At 34.5% G+C, this 14,233-nt stretch overlaps 1 protein-coding gene and 2 non-coding genes across 3 annotated transcripts; 1 reads left to right on the top strand and 2 right to left on the bottom strand.

The window, feature by feature from the left end:
- The first annotated feature begins 379 nt into the window (after positions 1–379).
- Positions 380–9,876, top strand: LOC132279699 (putative E3 ubiquitin-protein ligase LIN-1). Its single transcript, XM_059781725.1, has 17 exons — positions 380–646; positions 1,325–2,402; positions 2,616–2,676; positions 2,811–3,191; positions 3,294–3,379; positions 3,514–4,794; positions 5,569–5,713; positions 5,823–6,080; positions 6,170–6,479; positions 6,607–6,731; positions 7,033–7,152; positions 7,323–7,454; positions 8,395–8,517; positions 8,638–8,748; positions 8,895–9,038; positions 9,252–9,503; positions 9,725–9,876. Exons 2-17 carry the CDS (start codon positions 1,465–1,467, stop codon positions 9,740–9,742), a joined length of 4,485 nt encoding a protein of 1,494 aa, XP_059637708.1. The 5' UTR covers positions 380–646; positions 1,325–1,464; the 3' UTR covers positions 9,743–9,876.
- Positions 9,877–13,749: 3,873 nt separating this feature from the next.
- Positions 13,750–13,822, bottom strand: LOC132280620 (small nucleolar RNA Z105). Its single transcript, XR_009471627.1, has one exon. It is a non-coding gene; the product is annotated as a small nucleolar RNA Z105 (small nucleolar RNA).
- An 89-nt stretch (positions 13,823–13,911) lies between these two features.
- Positions 13,912–14,005, bottom strand: LOC132280631 (small nucleolar RNA Z161/Z228). Its single transcript, XR_009471638.1, has one exon. It is a non-coding gene; the product is annotated as a small nucleolar RNA Z161/Z228 (small nucleolar RNA).
- Between the last annotated feature and the right edge of the window lie 228 nt (positions 14,006–14,233).

The following is a 14,233-nucleotide window of genomic DNA, read 5'->3' as shown; positions in this document are numbered from 1 at the left end:
AAATTATAATTATACCTAACCAAAATATATTAAAATAAAATAAAAAATCTAAAATTGAAAACAATTAGCGTTTGTGTTATGATCTAATTGGGCTTTGGGTGACTTGGGCCTGGTCATAGTTGAGGATATTTCCCGCCAAATAAAGAGAGTAGAAAGTTGAAACAAAACAGAATAAGGGCAATTTCGTCCTTTAACCAATAGTATTAGAATGTTTCAGCCAAAAAGGGCAATGCTTTTCTGTCATTTATCAATCGAATATTTTTCAAATCAAATTCCCCTTTCTCTATATGTATATATGTATATGTATATATTATTCAATTTATACTATATGAAATGGACTCGGCCACGGTTTGCTTTGATCATCACATAGCGACAGCCAAAGAAGCCGGCAGCTACTCTATGAAAAGCCGGCTCTCTCTCTCTCTACATTTCTTTCTCTCTCTAAAAAGTGATACGAATTTCAATGAAATTGTTTTGGGGATCATTGTAGATTTCGCGGGTAAAAGAATATGTTATTACATCAACTTCAGAGGCGTGTATTGAAAGATGATCTGAAAACTCTAGTCTCAGACTTTCTTCTACAAGTTTTCTCATCTATTTGTTGAACTTGTACATACCGTGTTTCAGAGTTTTCTTATTCATTACTGTAAGTCCTCTCTCTCCCCTGTTAGGACTTTTCGAACACAGTCGCTCTCTTATCTGCCTTTTCAACTTCTTGGCTTTTTGTAAATTAGAATTGTTTGAATTTCTGTGATTATTTACTTAGAATTGTTTGGAATTTCTGTGATCAATTTGATGATTTAAGTAGGTTTTTTTTTTTTTACCTTTTCATAATTTCTGTTTCATGTAGAACTTATGTTTAGTATGATTTTGACTTCTTATATTTGTTTGAATCGCAGGTAAGTGAACTAGTTCTATATATTTAAAAAAAATGTATGAATTAGGGTTTTTAACTTCTTCTTTTTTTTCCAATTTAAAACGATGATTTTCAATTTAAGTGACATATTTACTTACATCAATTGTTAGGATTTCTGTGGTTAATTTGATGGTTTTAGTCCGTTTCTTTTTGCCTTTTTCCCTATTTGCATAGTTTCGTTTTATGTAGAGCTAATGTTCAGTATGAATTTGACCTCTTATATTTGCTTGAAACGCATATAAGTTAAGTAGACCTATCAAAGAAAGATGAATGAATTAGGGTTTTTATTATTATTTTTCTCCCAATCCGAAACGTTATTTTCAATCTCAGTGATGTATTTGTATGAACTGTTTGTTAAAGTTAATTTTGAGCTTCAGAAATTGAACTTCTGTTTCTATTTTGCGCCAGTTGTCAATGAATCAGTGTAGTGGTTTTGGTAGAAATAAGCAGACGACATATGATTTCACATATCAGGAACAGATCAATAACACAAAGAAAAAGTTTCAACATTAAGTGGGAACTCATTTGCTAGGATCAACTTCACCAAGATGGCTGGAAATTATAGGTTTGCAATGGACCAAAAGGATATTGTTAGATTCTTGAAAACCACGGTTGGAAGTTTCATCCAGGATCAGTTAATCAATAAAGAACAGAGAATACAACAGAAGGAACAATGTGCAGAGAGATTAGCAGCTGAAGATGGAAGCTCTGATATTAATACAGAAGTCCGGTACTCTGATCAAGCTGTGTTAGCGAATTTGGATTGGGGAATCGATGCCCTCGAAGAAGCAATCAACACATCCAATGTGGAAACGAAGCTTGCAAGATTAGACCATGCAGAGAAGATGCTGCAAGTGTGTGCAATGTTGGATTCTAACCAGAAAACTGCAGGAGTTCCTAATTTTTATCTCTCTGCTTGGGCCCATCTTAACCTTGCATATCTGTGGAAATTGCGGAACAACGATCACAATGCAGTTATTCGTGTTCTCGAGATGTTCATTGTTGACCCATTCTTTTCGCGGATTGATTTTGCTCCTGAGCTCTGGAAAGATCTGTTTCTTCCACACATGAGCTCCATTGTGGGGTGGTATTCAGAGGAGAGAAACAGGCTTGTGATGGATGTAATTCCTGACTCCACTGATTTGTCTTTCACTGTGGATTTTGATCAGTACTTCAATGAATCTTTGATCTTTTCTATGAGGCCAGATCAAGTGGAGAAAACACAGAAATTAGAGCAACTTTATGGGCAATCATTGGATGAGAATACAAGGCTTTATGCAAAGTACTATAAGGACTGCATGAACTACGATTCAGCCACTAGCAAGAAGGTGATGCCCATGCTGCCAATTGCAGAGCCACCTATGACTCCTTTGAACGAGGTGAGTCGTTCGATTCCTGATTATGTAAAATTTGGTCCTATCTTGCCGAAGAGTGCTGGGTTTACTCCAATCCTCAAACCTAAAGAGAATGCAAGAGAATATTCCAGGTTAATTTCATCCCCTAACTGCTTTGGAGTTTTCATTTTCACCATGTAAATACATTTAGCCATTTTTTGGTCATCTCAAATCTTTTCCTTTGTTTCTTTTGACCTTTCTTTTAGATTCATCTTATATTTTAAATGATTTATGGGGAAAAACCTTCTCATTTGAATGAAGGCTCTGATACCTGTATATTCTTTCAAACATTTGGCTCCATGCAGGTTGAGTGTAACTTCTACATCCTCACAGAATCTGGAGGAGTCTGCTATATGGAATCCACAAGTGTTTGTCAGTACATTTAAATTTCTATTATCGAGCTTGACTTTGGATGTATTCATGGTTTATTGCTTTATACCCTTTATATCATTTGTAATTTTTGGAATAACTAAAGCTCGTTTCTTGGTTCTCCTTATTAGGAGGGCATCCCTGAGGAAAATGAAGACGATTCTGACAATGAGCATCATTCACATTTGGATTCTGAAGATAGAGCACACAATCTAGTGTCGCCTAACAGCATAAGAACAAATAAGGGTGTAGAAACTCAGCCAAACATACATCCAACAAAAGTGAAGAGTCGAATGCATTCTCCTAAAATTTTCTCTCCTATGGATTCCCCTAAAACTCCTTCCCCAAAAAGTTCATCTCCAAAACCAGGCATGCATTATAAAAAGGAACCCACGTCTCTATTGCGTCTCAATTCCATGGTAGATTCCACTATTTCTAGCTCTTTGCATGTGTCTTCACACTTGTGCAATGATTCAAGCAGTAGCTCAGCAGATTCAGATGGTGAAATGCCGGTACATTTCAGAGTTATTTACTTGAGCTTGTTTGAATTGTTTGTTCATGTTGCTTAATCAAGAAGAGTTGAAAATTTCACTAAAATTAGCTCAGTAATTCAGGAGCTGCAGAAAAATAGTAGGAAAAACATTGGCCATGTACGGGGTATGAGTTATGGAAATATGACAAATCAAGTACTTGAAAACAGGTAATCTGAACTTTCTTTGATTTTCTGTATTTGCACTCTTCCTCAGCCTTGTGGCATCAATGAAGAATGCTCCAACAAAGTTCAATCAGAGGAATTGTCATTATTTTAAAATCATGTCTATTTCAACAATGCAGTTCTCTTAATGAAAGCGACGAAGGAAGCCAAAGTTGCATTTCTCTCCCGTTGTCCGAGAAATTGGCTTCTCATTCAAGACCTCCAAAAGATTTTGTCTGCCCCATCACTAGTCAGATTTTTTGCGACCCTGTTACCCTTGAAACTGGTCAGACATATGAAAGAAAAGCAATTGAAGAATGGATGAAACGAGGAAATACGACATGCCCCATTACGCGGCAGCCTCTCTCTGCTACAATGCTGCCAAAAACAAACTATGTTTTGAAGAGACTAATCACCTCCTGGAAAGAACAGCATCCTGATCTCGCTCAGGAATTTTCATACACTGAAACACCAAGAAGTTCCTTCAGTACTTCCTCTCCTAAAAAAAATCCTTCAAAATTCACTCCATCTAGGACATTTGATCTATCCATCCATAGGAGCAGGGATGATTATCATAACACTAGGAGCAGAAGATTTATGCGAGCTGCAGTGTCTACATCACCAACCAGTGTAATATCTCAAGCTGCTGTTGAAACAATAATAAATAGCTTAAAACCTTATATTTCGTGTCTCTGTACTTCGGAGAACTTACAAGAATGTGAAGCAGCTGTGTTGACAATAGCCAGGATATGGAAAGACTCGAAAGCTGAAACAGGGGTTCATTCTTATTTATCTAAACCAACAATAGTAAATGGATTTGTGGAAATACTGTCAGCTTCACTGAACAGGGAAGTTCTCAGAACATCAATTTATATTCTTTCTGAGCTAATATTTACAGATGAGAGTGTTGGTGAGACACTTACTAGCGTAGATTCTGATTTTGATTGCTTGGCTGCTCTGCTAAAAAACGGTCTAGTTGAGGCTGCAGTACTCATATATTTGTTGAGGCCAGGGTTCTCTCAACTTTCAGCTTATGATCTTGTACCATCACTTGTCCAACTTATTCTAAACAAGAATGAAGAGCTAGATGACCTTCAGTTAGTTTTGGAACCCAAAGATGCAGCTGTAGCAATACTTGAGCAGATTCTAGCAGGAGGAGATGAAAGCAGCAGATCTGTGAATGCTATGAGTATTATATCTGGAAATGGTATTCCTTCCTTGATTAAGTGCCTGGATAGGGTAGAAGGAAGGCAATCTGTTGTATCTGTACTGTTACACTGCATCCATACAGATAGGAGCTGCAGGAACTTGATAGCAAGCAGAATTGAGTTGTCTCCTGTTCTTGAACTATTTCATTCCGGAAATGATAGTGTGAGAGGCATATGTATAGATTTTCTCTCTGAGATAGTTCGATTAAACAGGTACATGTTATTTCTTTAATCACTTTGCAAATCCTATTTTTACTTCTGGAAGAATTCCTAGTATATAACAGTCTTGGGAAATCTTGCTTTCAGTGTTGCAAGATAATATCAGTGGTACTTAACAAAAACAAAAACAAAAACATCAGTGGTGGTGGTAGGTGTCACCAATGGAAAAGGCAGTGATACCATCAATCTACTGCCACCATTTCCATCAATTCCACCACCCTGCACACTGTTGCTACTCTCACTGGCAATCTACCAAAGATGCTTTTGGCTTTTGCTTGCCACCACGCAGACGCAGGCACACACACATACAGATTGCTTATCCTGCTACTGCGAATTACTACAAGTTCAACCTGATGGTTTGATTTGACATCATGTGATCAGAACACTAACCAGTTGAGCTGCATTAAGTTGCTAAATTACTTAAGATACCAATCTTAATCTATGCATAATTAAGCTTCAAATCTTTTGCTCTAAATTGATATTAGTGTCCAAACTTATGGTTACTGGGATATCATGCAAATATATGGAGGCATCTAACAGAACTTTATTTTTTAACTTTCAACTCTAATAGTCTTCTAGCTTTTGATTCCAGAAATGGCTACTTTCCTTTATTCCATATTTTTTTAAAGTTTGATCTGCATTCTACATTACCATTCATTCATAAATAATAACTATATGAATAAGTTCAACCATCCAATCTTTCCCGATCTTGCTGAGTGTCTGTGTAACAATAATATGAAGAGGTTTACACTTCTAATGGTGTTTCAGGAGGACATTCTGCAACCAACTTTTGCAGATAATAAAGGATGAAGGAGCATTTAGTACCATGCACACCTTTCTTGTCTATCTACAGATGGCTCCAATGGAACAGCAATCTGCCATTGCAACTCTTCTTCTTCAGCTTGATCTTCTGGTTTGCCCTAATGAAACCTAAATAACTTCAATTCTTAGATAGTGTTATTAAATTTACATAATGATACTATCATACCATCCAGTTAATGATCCTAGGATTTCTTTTCCAGGTTGAACCTCGAAAGATGAGTATTTACAGAGAAGAAGCTGTAGAGGCACTAATTGAAGCACTTGGCAAAAAAGACTTCCCAAATTCTCAAAAAATGGCTCTTGATGCGTTATCATCTCTTTCTGGGCGTCTAACTGCCTCAGGAAAGTCCTACACTGAAGCATGGTTACTCAAAATTGCAGGTTTTGATCAACCATATAATGCTTTAATGAAGGCAGAGAAGACGAAAACACATGAAAATGAATTGACAGAAACAATGGTTTGTTTTTTATGCATTATTTGCATTGTTTAAACACTTGTATTTGTTGCATATTTATTTTATCCAAATCTTAATATCCTTATGCATAGGAAGAAGAACAAAAAGCTGCAAGTACTTGGGAGAAAAGGGTAGTTTTTGTACTTTGCAACCATGAAAAGGGCGCTATATTTAAAGCTTTGGAAGATTGTCTCAAAAGTAATTCCTTAGAGATGGCAAAGTCATGCCTTGTAATTGCCACATGGCTCACATATGTCCTTTATAATCTTCCCGATACTGGCATAAGAGATGTTGCTCGGAAGTCTTTGCTCGACCAGTTCATAGATGTGCTACAATCATCAAGAAACGTTGAGGAGAAGATATTGGCAACCATTGCTTTGAGAAGCTTCATCATTGATCAAGGTAATTAGAATAAGAATGCTAACATAAAGATACAAACATTCACATGTACCCCGAGTGATATTTTGTTTTGATAAGTAATACTATGACCGTAAATATATTTAGTAACCTGGAGTTCTAATTTTTTAAGGTGCATTGGATGAACTGGGGGTGTACGCCAAATGCTTGTACAGGACCTTGAAAAAGCTTAAGAGGAATTCCACGATCGTCAATGATGTACTGAAAGCCTTGATGAACTTGCCCTCTGTCAATCCTGTGAGTTTTGGGACCATGCGTACCGTATTGATTTTTTAAGCAACATAAACAGATAATTATTTCATAATTTTAGGGCTTGTTTGAATGATGCCATTTGGAGAAGGGTAACCATGTCAAAAATTAAAAACTCTTTAATTTTAAAAAGCCTAAATATGATCCTGTAGGAGGAAGTACAATAAAGTTCTTATTTTTTCTAAATAACTCCATTCAAAATGATAAAATTTTAACATGTTATGTAAATTGTAAATGGCGCCATTCAAATTTAAGGATGTCCTGACAAACCCTATGTTGTGTATTTCAGACAGAGCTGTGGTGTTGTACTGAAGCATTTGAACTGGATTCCTTCATAAATGGCGAGGTTCTATCACTGGTTCATCTAAAAGGCCGGGTAATAAGTGGCCATTCCGATGGAACTATAAAGGTTTGGACCTATCAGAGGACATCTGTCTCTCCACATATGCACATACAGAAGCATAACATTTCCTATTGTATTGTTTTGTATGAGCATGTTTGTTTGTGCATTTATAATGTCGAGTTGGAGCTGATAATTACCTTGTGTAATGCGAGTGTTAATCTTTGTCTTGCATTCAGGTGTGGGATGTTGGAAAAAAAGTTCCACGGTTGATTCAGGAGGTTCGTGAGCACACAAAGGCTGTCACATGCCTCTACGTTCCTTCTTCACATGACAAATTGTACAGCGGTTCCTCAGATAAAACAATTCGGGTAATCATATCATAAATTTGTGAAGCTGTTTTTCAGTTAAAAACACACACGCATGCACAAATAAGATACAAAAGTAAAAAAGGATTGCCTTTTTACCGTTTCATGCAGTTCCTATTTGACATTTGGCAAATTGGTGGCATGATATTGACTTGCCAAATTTTTTGAGTAGGATATAGGAAGAGGGTACTGGCTCAAAACTGAAATTATAGCATCTAAATTTAAGTGTTGTGCTGGTGATGAACCAGTTTTAAGGAGAAGACATCCTTGTGCTACAAGTGCCTATTCATAAGGTTACAAGGTGCTCGTGGACTGTCAGCAACCTTTCAGTTCGACTGAATCACAAATAGCAAGATAGGATAACTCTGTTGAGGAGGTCATTAAATGAACATTAGTCGTTTCATTGCATATAAAAATTAATTGGGGGTTTGATCAGATCGAAGTTAGAGGTGCTGAGGTGACTTTCTTTATACAATACCTTCTCCTCTACTCATCATCAAGGTGTGTGATATTGTTGAAGCGTAGTGTCTTGTACAAGTGTGTCTCGAGTAAAATCGTATTGCACAGAAATGTGAGAAAATTGATCATACATAAAGATAACTTGGAGCTAAGACAAATAAAATGACGATATAAAACCCCAGGCTTCCCACTTTCCATCTAAAATTAGTCTGTTAAAGCTTGGACCGTATCTTTAAAACAATTAGTAGATAAGAGGCACTATTGGAGTAATATACGTGCTTGACCTAGTTGCCTACCATCAAAATTCATGTCCTGCATGAGATTTTAAGCCCTCAAACTGTTTAAATTAGTCCCCACAAAAAGAATTTTATCTAAAAATGTAGAAAGAAACCAAAAGGCTTTAGCGGTATGCTCTAAGCTGTAAATTTGCCCAATGATCACCGAAGCGAGCTAAACAGTTGTTATTCAACTTTTCCATCTACAGGTTTGGGCAATAAAACAAGAAGAAATTCACTCTCTCCAGGTTCATGATGTGAAAGAGGCAGTGCACAAGTTGACAGCAAATGCAGATGTTGCATGCTTTTCCTCTCACGCAACCGGCGTCAATGTAAGCACTCCTAATTTTTTTTTGAGCAACTAACATGTCCATAAAAGAAACTATGAGTTGAAATGTTGAATAATATAAAAGACAGTATTAGCTTTAGTGTTGAACATCAAAATTTTACAGATCTACAATTGGTCTGGGGTACCAAAGCATATAAACTTCAACAGACATGTCAAATGCCTCATGATGAAGGGCAAGAAACTATATTGTGGTTGTACAGGTTACAGTATCCAGGTAAAAACTATCTGCAATTTCAATGCATTTGATCATTTGTTTTAGCCAAACTCCCAACAATTCAAAAATTGAAACAAACACAATCAAAATTATGAAAGCCATACAATGATTTCTAATTTTCATATAAATTTGGAATGAAATGGCAGGAGGTGGATTTGGGGAAACACACATCAACCACATTCTACTCTGGTGCAAAAAAATTGTTAGGGAAACAAAATATACACTCCCTGCAGATTCACAATGGTCTTCTCTTCGCGGGTGGTTCATCAGTTGATGGCATAGCGGGAAAGGTATATAATTATTTTTTTTGGTTGTCATACAATAACAATAATCATGCCTCTTCCCAATTACTTGGGATAGGATACATGTATCCTATGTTTCCATTCAGCTCTATTTAAGGTCATAGCCCTATTCAATACACATGCTAACTCATAATTTCTCAAAATGGAATCATAACCATTGGTGAGATTGACTTTTGGGTGTTGTCATTTGCATCATGTAAGGTATTCTCACTCTCCACCAAGGCAGTATTAGGATCAATATCGACGGGATTCGACATCCACTGTGTAGCAGTAAACAATGACTTCATATTTACAGCAACAAGATGTGGGATCATTGAGGTTTGGTTAAAAGAGAAGGTGACAAGAATTGCTTCCTTCAAAATGGGTGGTGGTGGACATGCAAAACTTACATCCTTGACAGCAGACATGGATGGAGAGATGCTTTTTGCTGGCTCTTCTGATGGCAAAATCCAGGTTAGAACTTAGAATAGAATCCAGGTTATTAACAGCGTAGTAGAATCTACTTGGTTTGTCTCTCGGAATACAAAAACACTGCGTGCTTCGGATTTCTAAAAAATCAACCATAGAAAATGGGTTACCTGAAAACTCAATTGTATGTTATGTATTTATTTTATTTTTATTTTTTAATTCTTGACAAGTGATGGGTACTAATATCTCCTTATTGATGGTTGCAGGCTTGGGATCTGGACTGATACATGTACCATCAAAGTTTTCTTGTAAAATAAACATTTGGGGTTTCCTCCTTTTTAAATGCTACCCAATTGAAGCTATCATCAATTGAGCCCTCGTGGTTGGGTAAATGTTGTTCACTTAATGGAGTGTTCAATTCACCACAACCCTTCATTAAGTAATTAATATTGTTACAAGAAATTGATCGGCCACTTCAATTCACCACAACCCTTCATTAAGTAATTAATATTGTTACAAGAAATTGATAGGCCAATCCAATTCGTGTCATTTGTACATAATTACCATTCAAACTTAAAAAAAGGAAAAAAAGAAATTTTGTTCAAAAATGAAACTTAGACCCTTGCAAGTAGGTAATGTTCTTAGGGCTCGTTAGGCAAAGCTTTTGCTTCTGCTTTTACGTAGAAAAAAAAAAGAGAAACAAAAGCTGTCACTTCTATTTAGCTTATTTGTTAGTATTTGGAAATTATATTTTAGAATAACTTTTAATGGCAGAAGAGTTTTTCAATCTGTTTGGCAAAATATTTACGGAAGCTCTTTTACTGCTAAAATAATTATTTTGTCCTTAAATAGAGTATTTTTTAAAATTATTGTTTAACTTGTTTTTTTGTAACTCTTTTTGTAAAGACATACAAATAATCCATTCAGTTTAATCAAATTTATCCACAACATGCCATATGCAACATAATAATTAACAATATAAATAATAACAATAAGAATAACAATTAAAAAATTGCAAAAAAACTATTTAAAGATTTAGAAAATTTTGTAATTGAACATTTTGATTCTACCAAAATATAATAATAAGAATAATAAAATATTGAAGGTTTCTAATTTTTCTTCCAAATAGAAAATAATTAATCTCATGCTTATGACTTTCCTAGAATAATATTGTTGTTTCCTTATAATTACAAACTTAATTATATTAACTTAATTATATTATAAGGAAATTAATAAAAACAAAGAAAGAAAAATATTACTACGGTCAACGTTAGATTGCAATACAGGAAAGATCTATGACGGTGAATTAATCTGAAATTAATCTAATAAAAAAAGAAATCCTATGCGAATGAATTAATCTGATAAATAAATAAATAAAAACATTATTTTTGGGTAAATAACTAGAATCCATTATTGCACAAAAGGGAATTCAATTTGAATGTGAAAAAAAAAATTAAAGATTTGTGACGGTAGGATGCAGCGTTGAAATATGGTGATTACTCCTATGAAAGCTAGTGATTGTTCATCGGGGAGTTTCGAAAATATTTAGAGAAAATAGGGAAAAAAAAGAAAAAGAAATAGGCAAGAGAAGAAATATCAAGGTCGAATGATAGATTGGAAGATTGAAGGAGTAAAGCCACCGGTTATGTCCGCAATAATCTTCTTCAATTTTTTTCTCTGGTTGAATGCTTAATAGATCGTTCTTGTGAGTATGAAGGAATATGTACGTTGTCAGAGAACACCGATGTGAGTTTTTTTTTAGACTAAGGTTTGGAAATAGAATTAAGGGGGGTTTTTTTTAATAGGGATACGGTTGGAATTATAATTTGTTATGAGATAATATAAAGGGTACGCTTGTCATTTAAAAAGTTTCATTAATACCCCTAACTTTTCCAAAACGCTCTTTCAAGACCCAAAAACTCTTTAAAAAAATTAGCCAAACACTACTTAAAACAACTTCCAAACTCAAAAAGCCAAAAGCAGCGTTTGAAAAGCCAATCCAAACGGCCTTCTTATATTAAGACTATTTTGCATTTAGTATTTAAGAATGGAATGTAATAGAATGCAAGTGAAAATATAATGAGATTGAAATGGGTCATTCTCATTCTATTCTTTTGGTTCCAAATATGAAATCTAGTGTTTGGTTGGATCAATTTAAATTTTAGAATGGAATGAATTTGAAATTAAAATATCCAAAATATCTCTTTTAGTGACAAATAAATTAAATTAACAAAATAACATTATTCTATTAAATTTTTAGAAGAAATGGCCATGGTAGAAGGCAACGGCAGCATTGGTAGAAAGCGGTGGTGGAAGGCCGTAGTGGTGTAGGTGATGATGGTGGAAGGCAGTGGCAGTGGTATGGTGGTGGTGGAAGGTGACAATGGTGTAGGTGGTGGTGGTGGTAGTGATAGTGGTGGAAGGAAATGGAGGTGATGATGCTGGTGATGGTGGAAGGCAGTGGAGATGGGGTGGTGAAAGACAGTGACGGTGGTGGTAATGGAAGGCAATGGAGGTGGAATTGTGGAAGGTGATTGCGGTGGAGGTGATGGAAAACGGTGGTAATAGTGGTGGAGGTGGTGGCGGAAGTGACAATGGTGGAAGGTGGTAGTGGTGGAAGGAAGTGGAGGTGACGATGGTGGTGGTGGTGGAAAGTAGTGGAGGTGGGGTGGTGGAAGTCGGTGGTGGTGGAAGGTGATGGTGGTGGCAGTAGAGGTGATGGAAGACGGTGGCTGATAAGGGCACAAAAACTATTATTTTATGAAGAATGCTAATTGCAGTCGTGCTCGCCACTATGAAAAGACAATCGCGTTACTTATTGGTCACAATTCCTATAATTACACGTTCATTTATGAGATATCTCTTGCCTTTATGGAAATTAAAAATATAAATTTTTAAGACAAAATTACCCTTTAACCTTTTCTTATCTCTCTCCTTTTTTTCTCCTCTCCTCGTCTTATCCCTTATATCAATAACATTCTATATTGCCAAAAATATTTTATTTCTTTTTTTTTTAATTATATTTTAACTATATATATATATATATATTTTATTTCCTTTTTTTAAAATCATATTTTAACTGTATATATACGTGCTATATATTGATATCAAGTGATAATATTATTTGTTTTGCAGTCCAAAAAGAAAGAAAATAATATATTCCTATTTTTATTTATTTATTTATTTATTTTTTTATATAAGGGAATTGAGGTGAGGAGAATAAAAGGAGAGAGATAAGAAAAGGTTAAAAGGTAAAGGATAATTTTATCTTAAAAATTTTTATTTTTAATTTTTATAAAGGCCGGAGACATTTCATAATTTAAAAAATGGACATGGTGTAATTATAAAAATTGTGACATATATTTTATTAAGATTTATATTATTTTAATATTAGTATATGTATGTTTTATATATTTTCAAACCCAAGATTCAGCATACCAACCAAAAAATCAATAATATTTGACACTTTCGTGTCCCCTCAACGTGAACGGATTTGGTAAGCAATTGGTGCCTCCTCATGAGTCGTCTCCTCTACACCAATGTAAATGACGTGTCATTTTGAATTAAAGATTATTGTTATATATTTGCTTATTTTAAATAAATAAATAGAAGAGTACATCTTTAAGTCGCAAGTATTGGTCAATGGATGAGCAAAAATCTGTTTGGTATGCGATTTGGTGTTATTTTTGTTAGGAAAAATAAATATATTTTTTGTGAATAGTGATAAAAAATTAATATTAAAAAGGATATTTTAAGCCCAGTCATCTTTTTGATCAAATTCATTTTTTAAAAATATAAAATTTTGACTCAATAGCCTTAACCCCATTTATATATAAAAATCCCAAATATATATTCTTTTCTGTATTCTTAAAAGGTCCTATTCCCTATATTTTTTTTCCTTACAAAATCCCTTTTCCTAAAGATTTATCATTATTTCTTTTAGTACAATAAATTATGGCTTAAATATTGAGTTCCGTTCTTGACAATTGAAATTACTTGTGTTTAAATTTAACAAATAGTACTATAAAAAACAATTAATATAGAAATATATAATCAAAAGCCAAAAAAATCATAATAAAATATCTCAGGTTTGGCACTCAGAATGAAAAGGACTATTGGATAAAAAAATCAAAATTTCAAAGATCTTTCGATCTCATCATAAAATATGCATCCTCATCGTGCCAGTTCAGTAATCTAAACAGATAGTTTTTTTTTTTTTTCCTTAAAAAAAAAATACTTTTAATATATATATAAGCAAATCACAAATTGAATACAAAATATAAGCAAGCATTCAGTATGAGTAGGAGGTTATGAATTCCTTTCATGAAATCAATCGGTATATGTTTTGTTTATCATCATTATGCTTGCTCTTATCAACAATTTTAATTTATATATATATATATATATAACAAAAAATATAAGTTATAATCAGAACCATAAACAATATATATTAAACCATCAGAAACATTGGATGATAGCATCAGTTATGACACTTTGTGTCTCAGACGACCGTCGTGAGAAATTTATCCAAAATCGTCATCTGGTTTCGCTGTTTCTATAGAATCATATATGAGAGAGGAGAGAGAGAAAAAAAAAAAAAAAAACACATAATACATAAATATATACATATGTGTGTATACACAATCAAACAGATAGATATATAGAGCGTGAGAGAAAATCAAACAGAGGTCGCAATACTCCAAGTATCATACACGCAGCAGCTGCACAAGGTTTTGGCTGCGAATATGTTGGTACCACGCGAGGGTGATTTAAAG

The sequence above is a fragment of the Cornus florida genome, unplaced genomic scaffold (genome assembly GCF_030987335.1).
Source record: "Cornus florida cultivar Cherokee Brave unplaced genomic scaffold, ASM3098733v1 CherokeeBrave_3.0.0_Hap2_Chr10, whole genome shotgun sequence".
In the NCBI taxonomy this organism is placed as follows: Eukaryota; Viridiplantae; Streptophyta; class Magnoliopsida; order Cornales; family Cornaceae; genus Cornus; species Cornus florida.
Note: the sequence above shows the minus strand (reverse complement) of the source record. Positions and strands in the feature narration are given on the sequence as shown.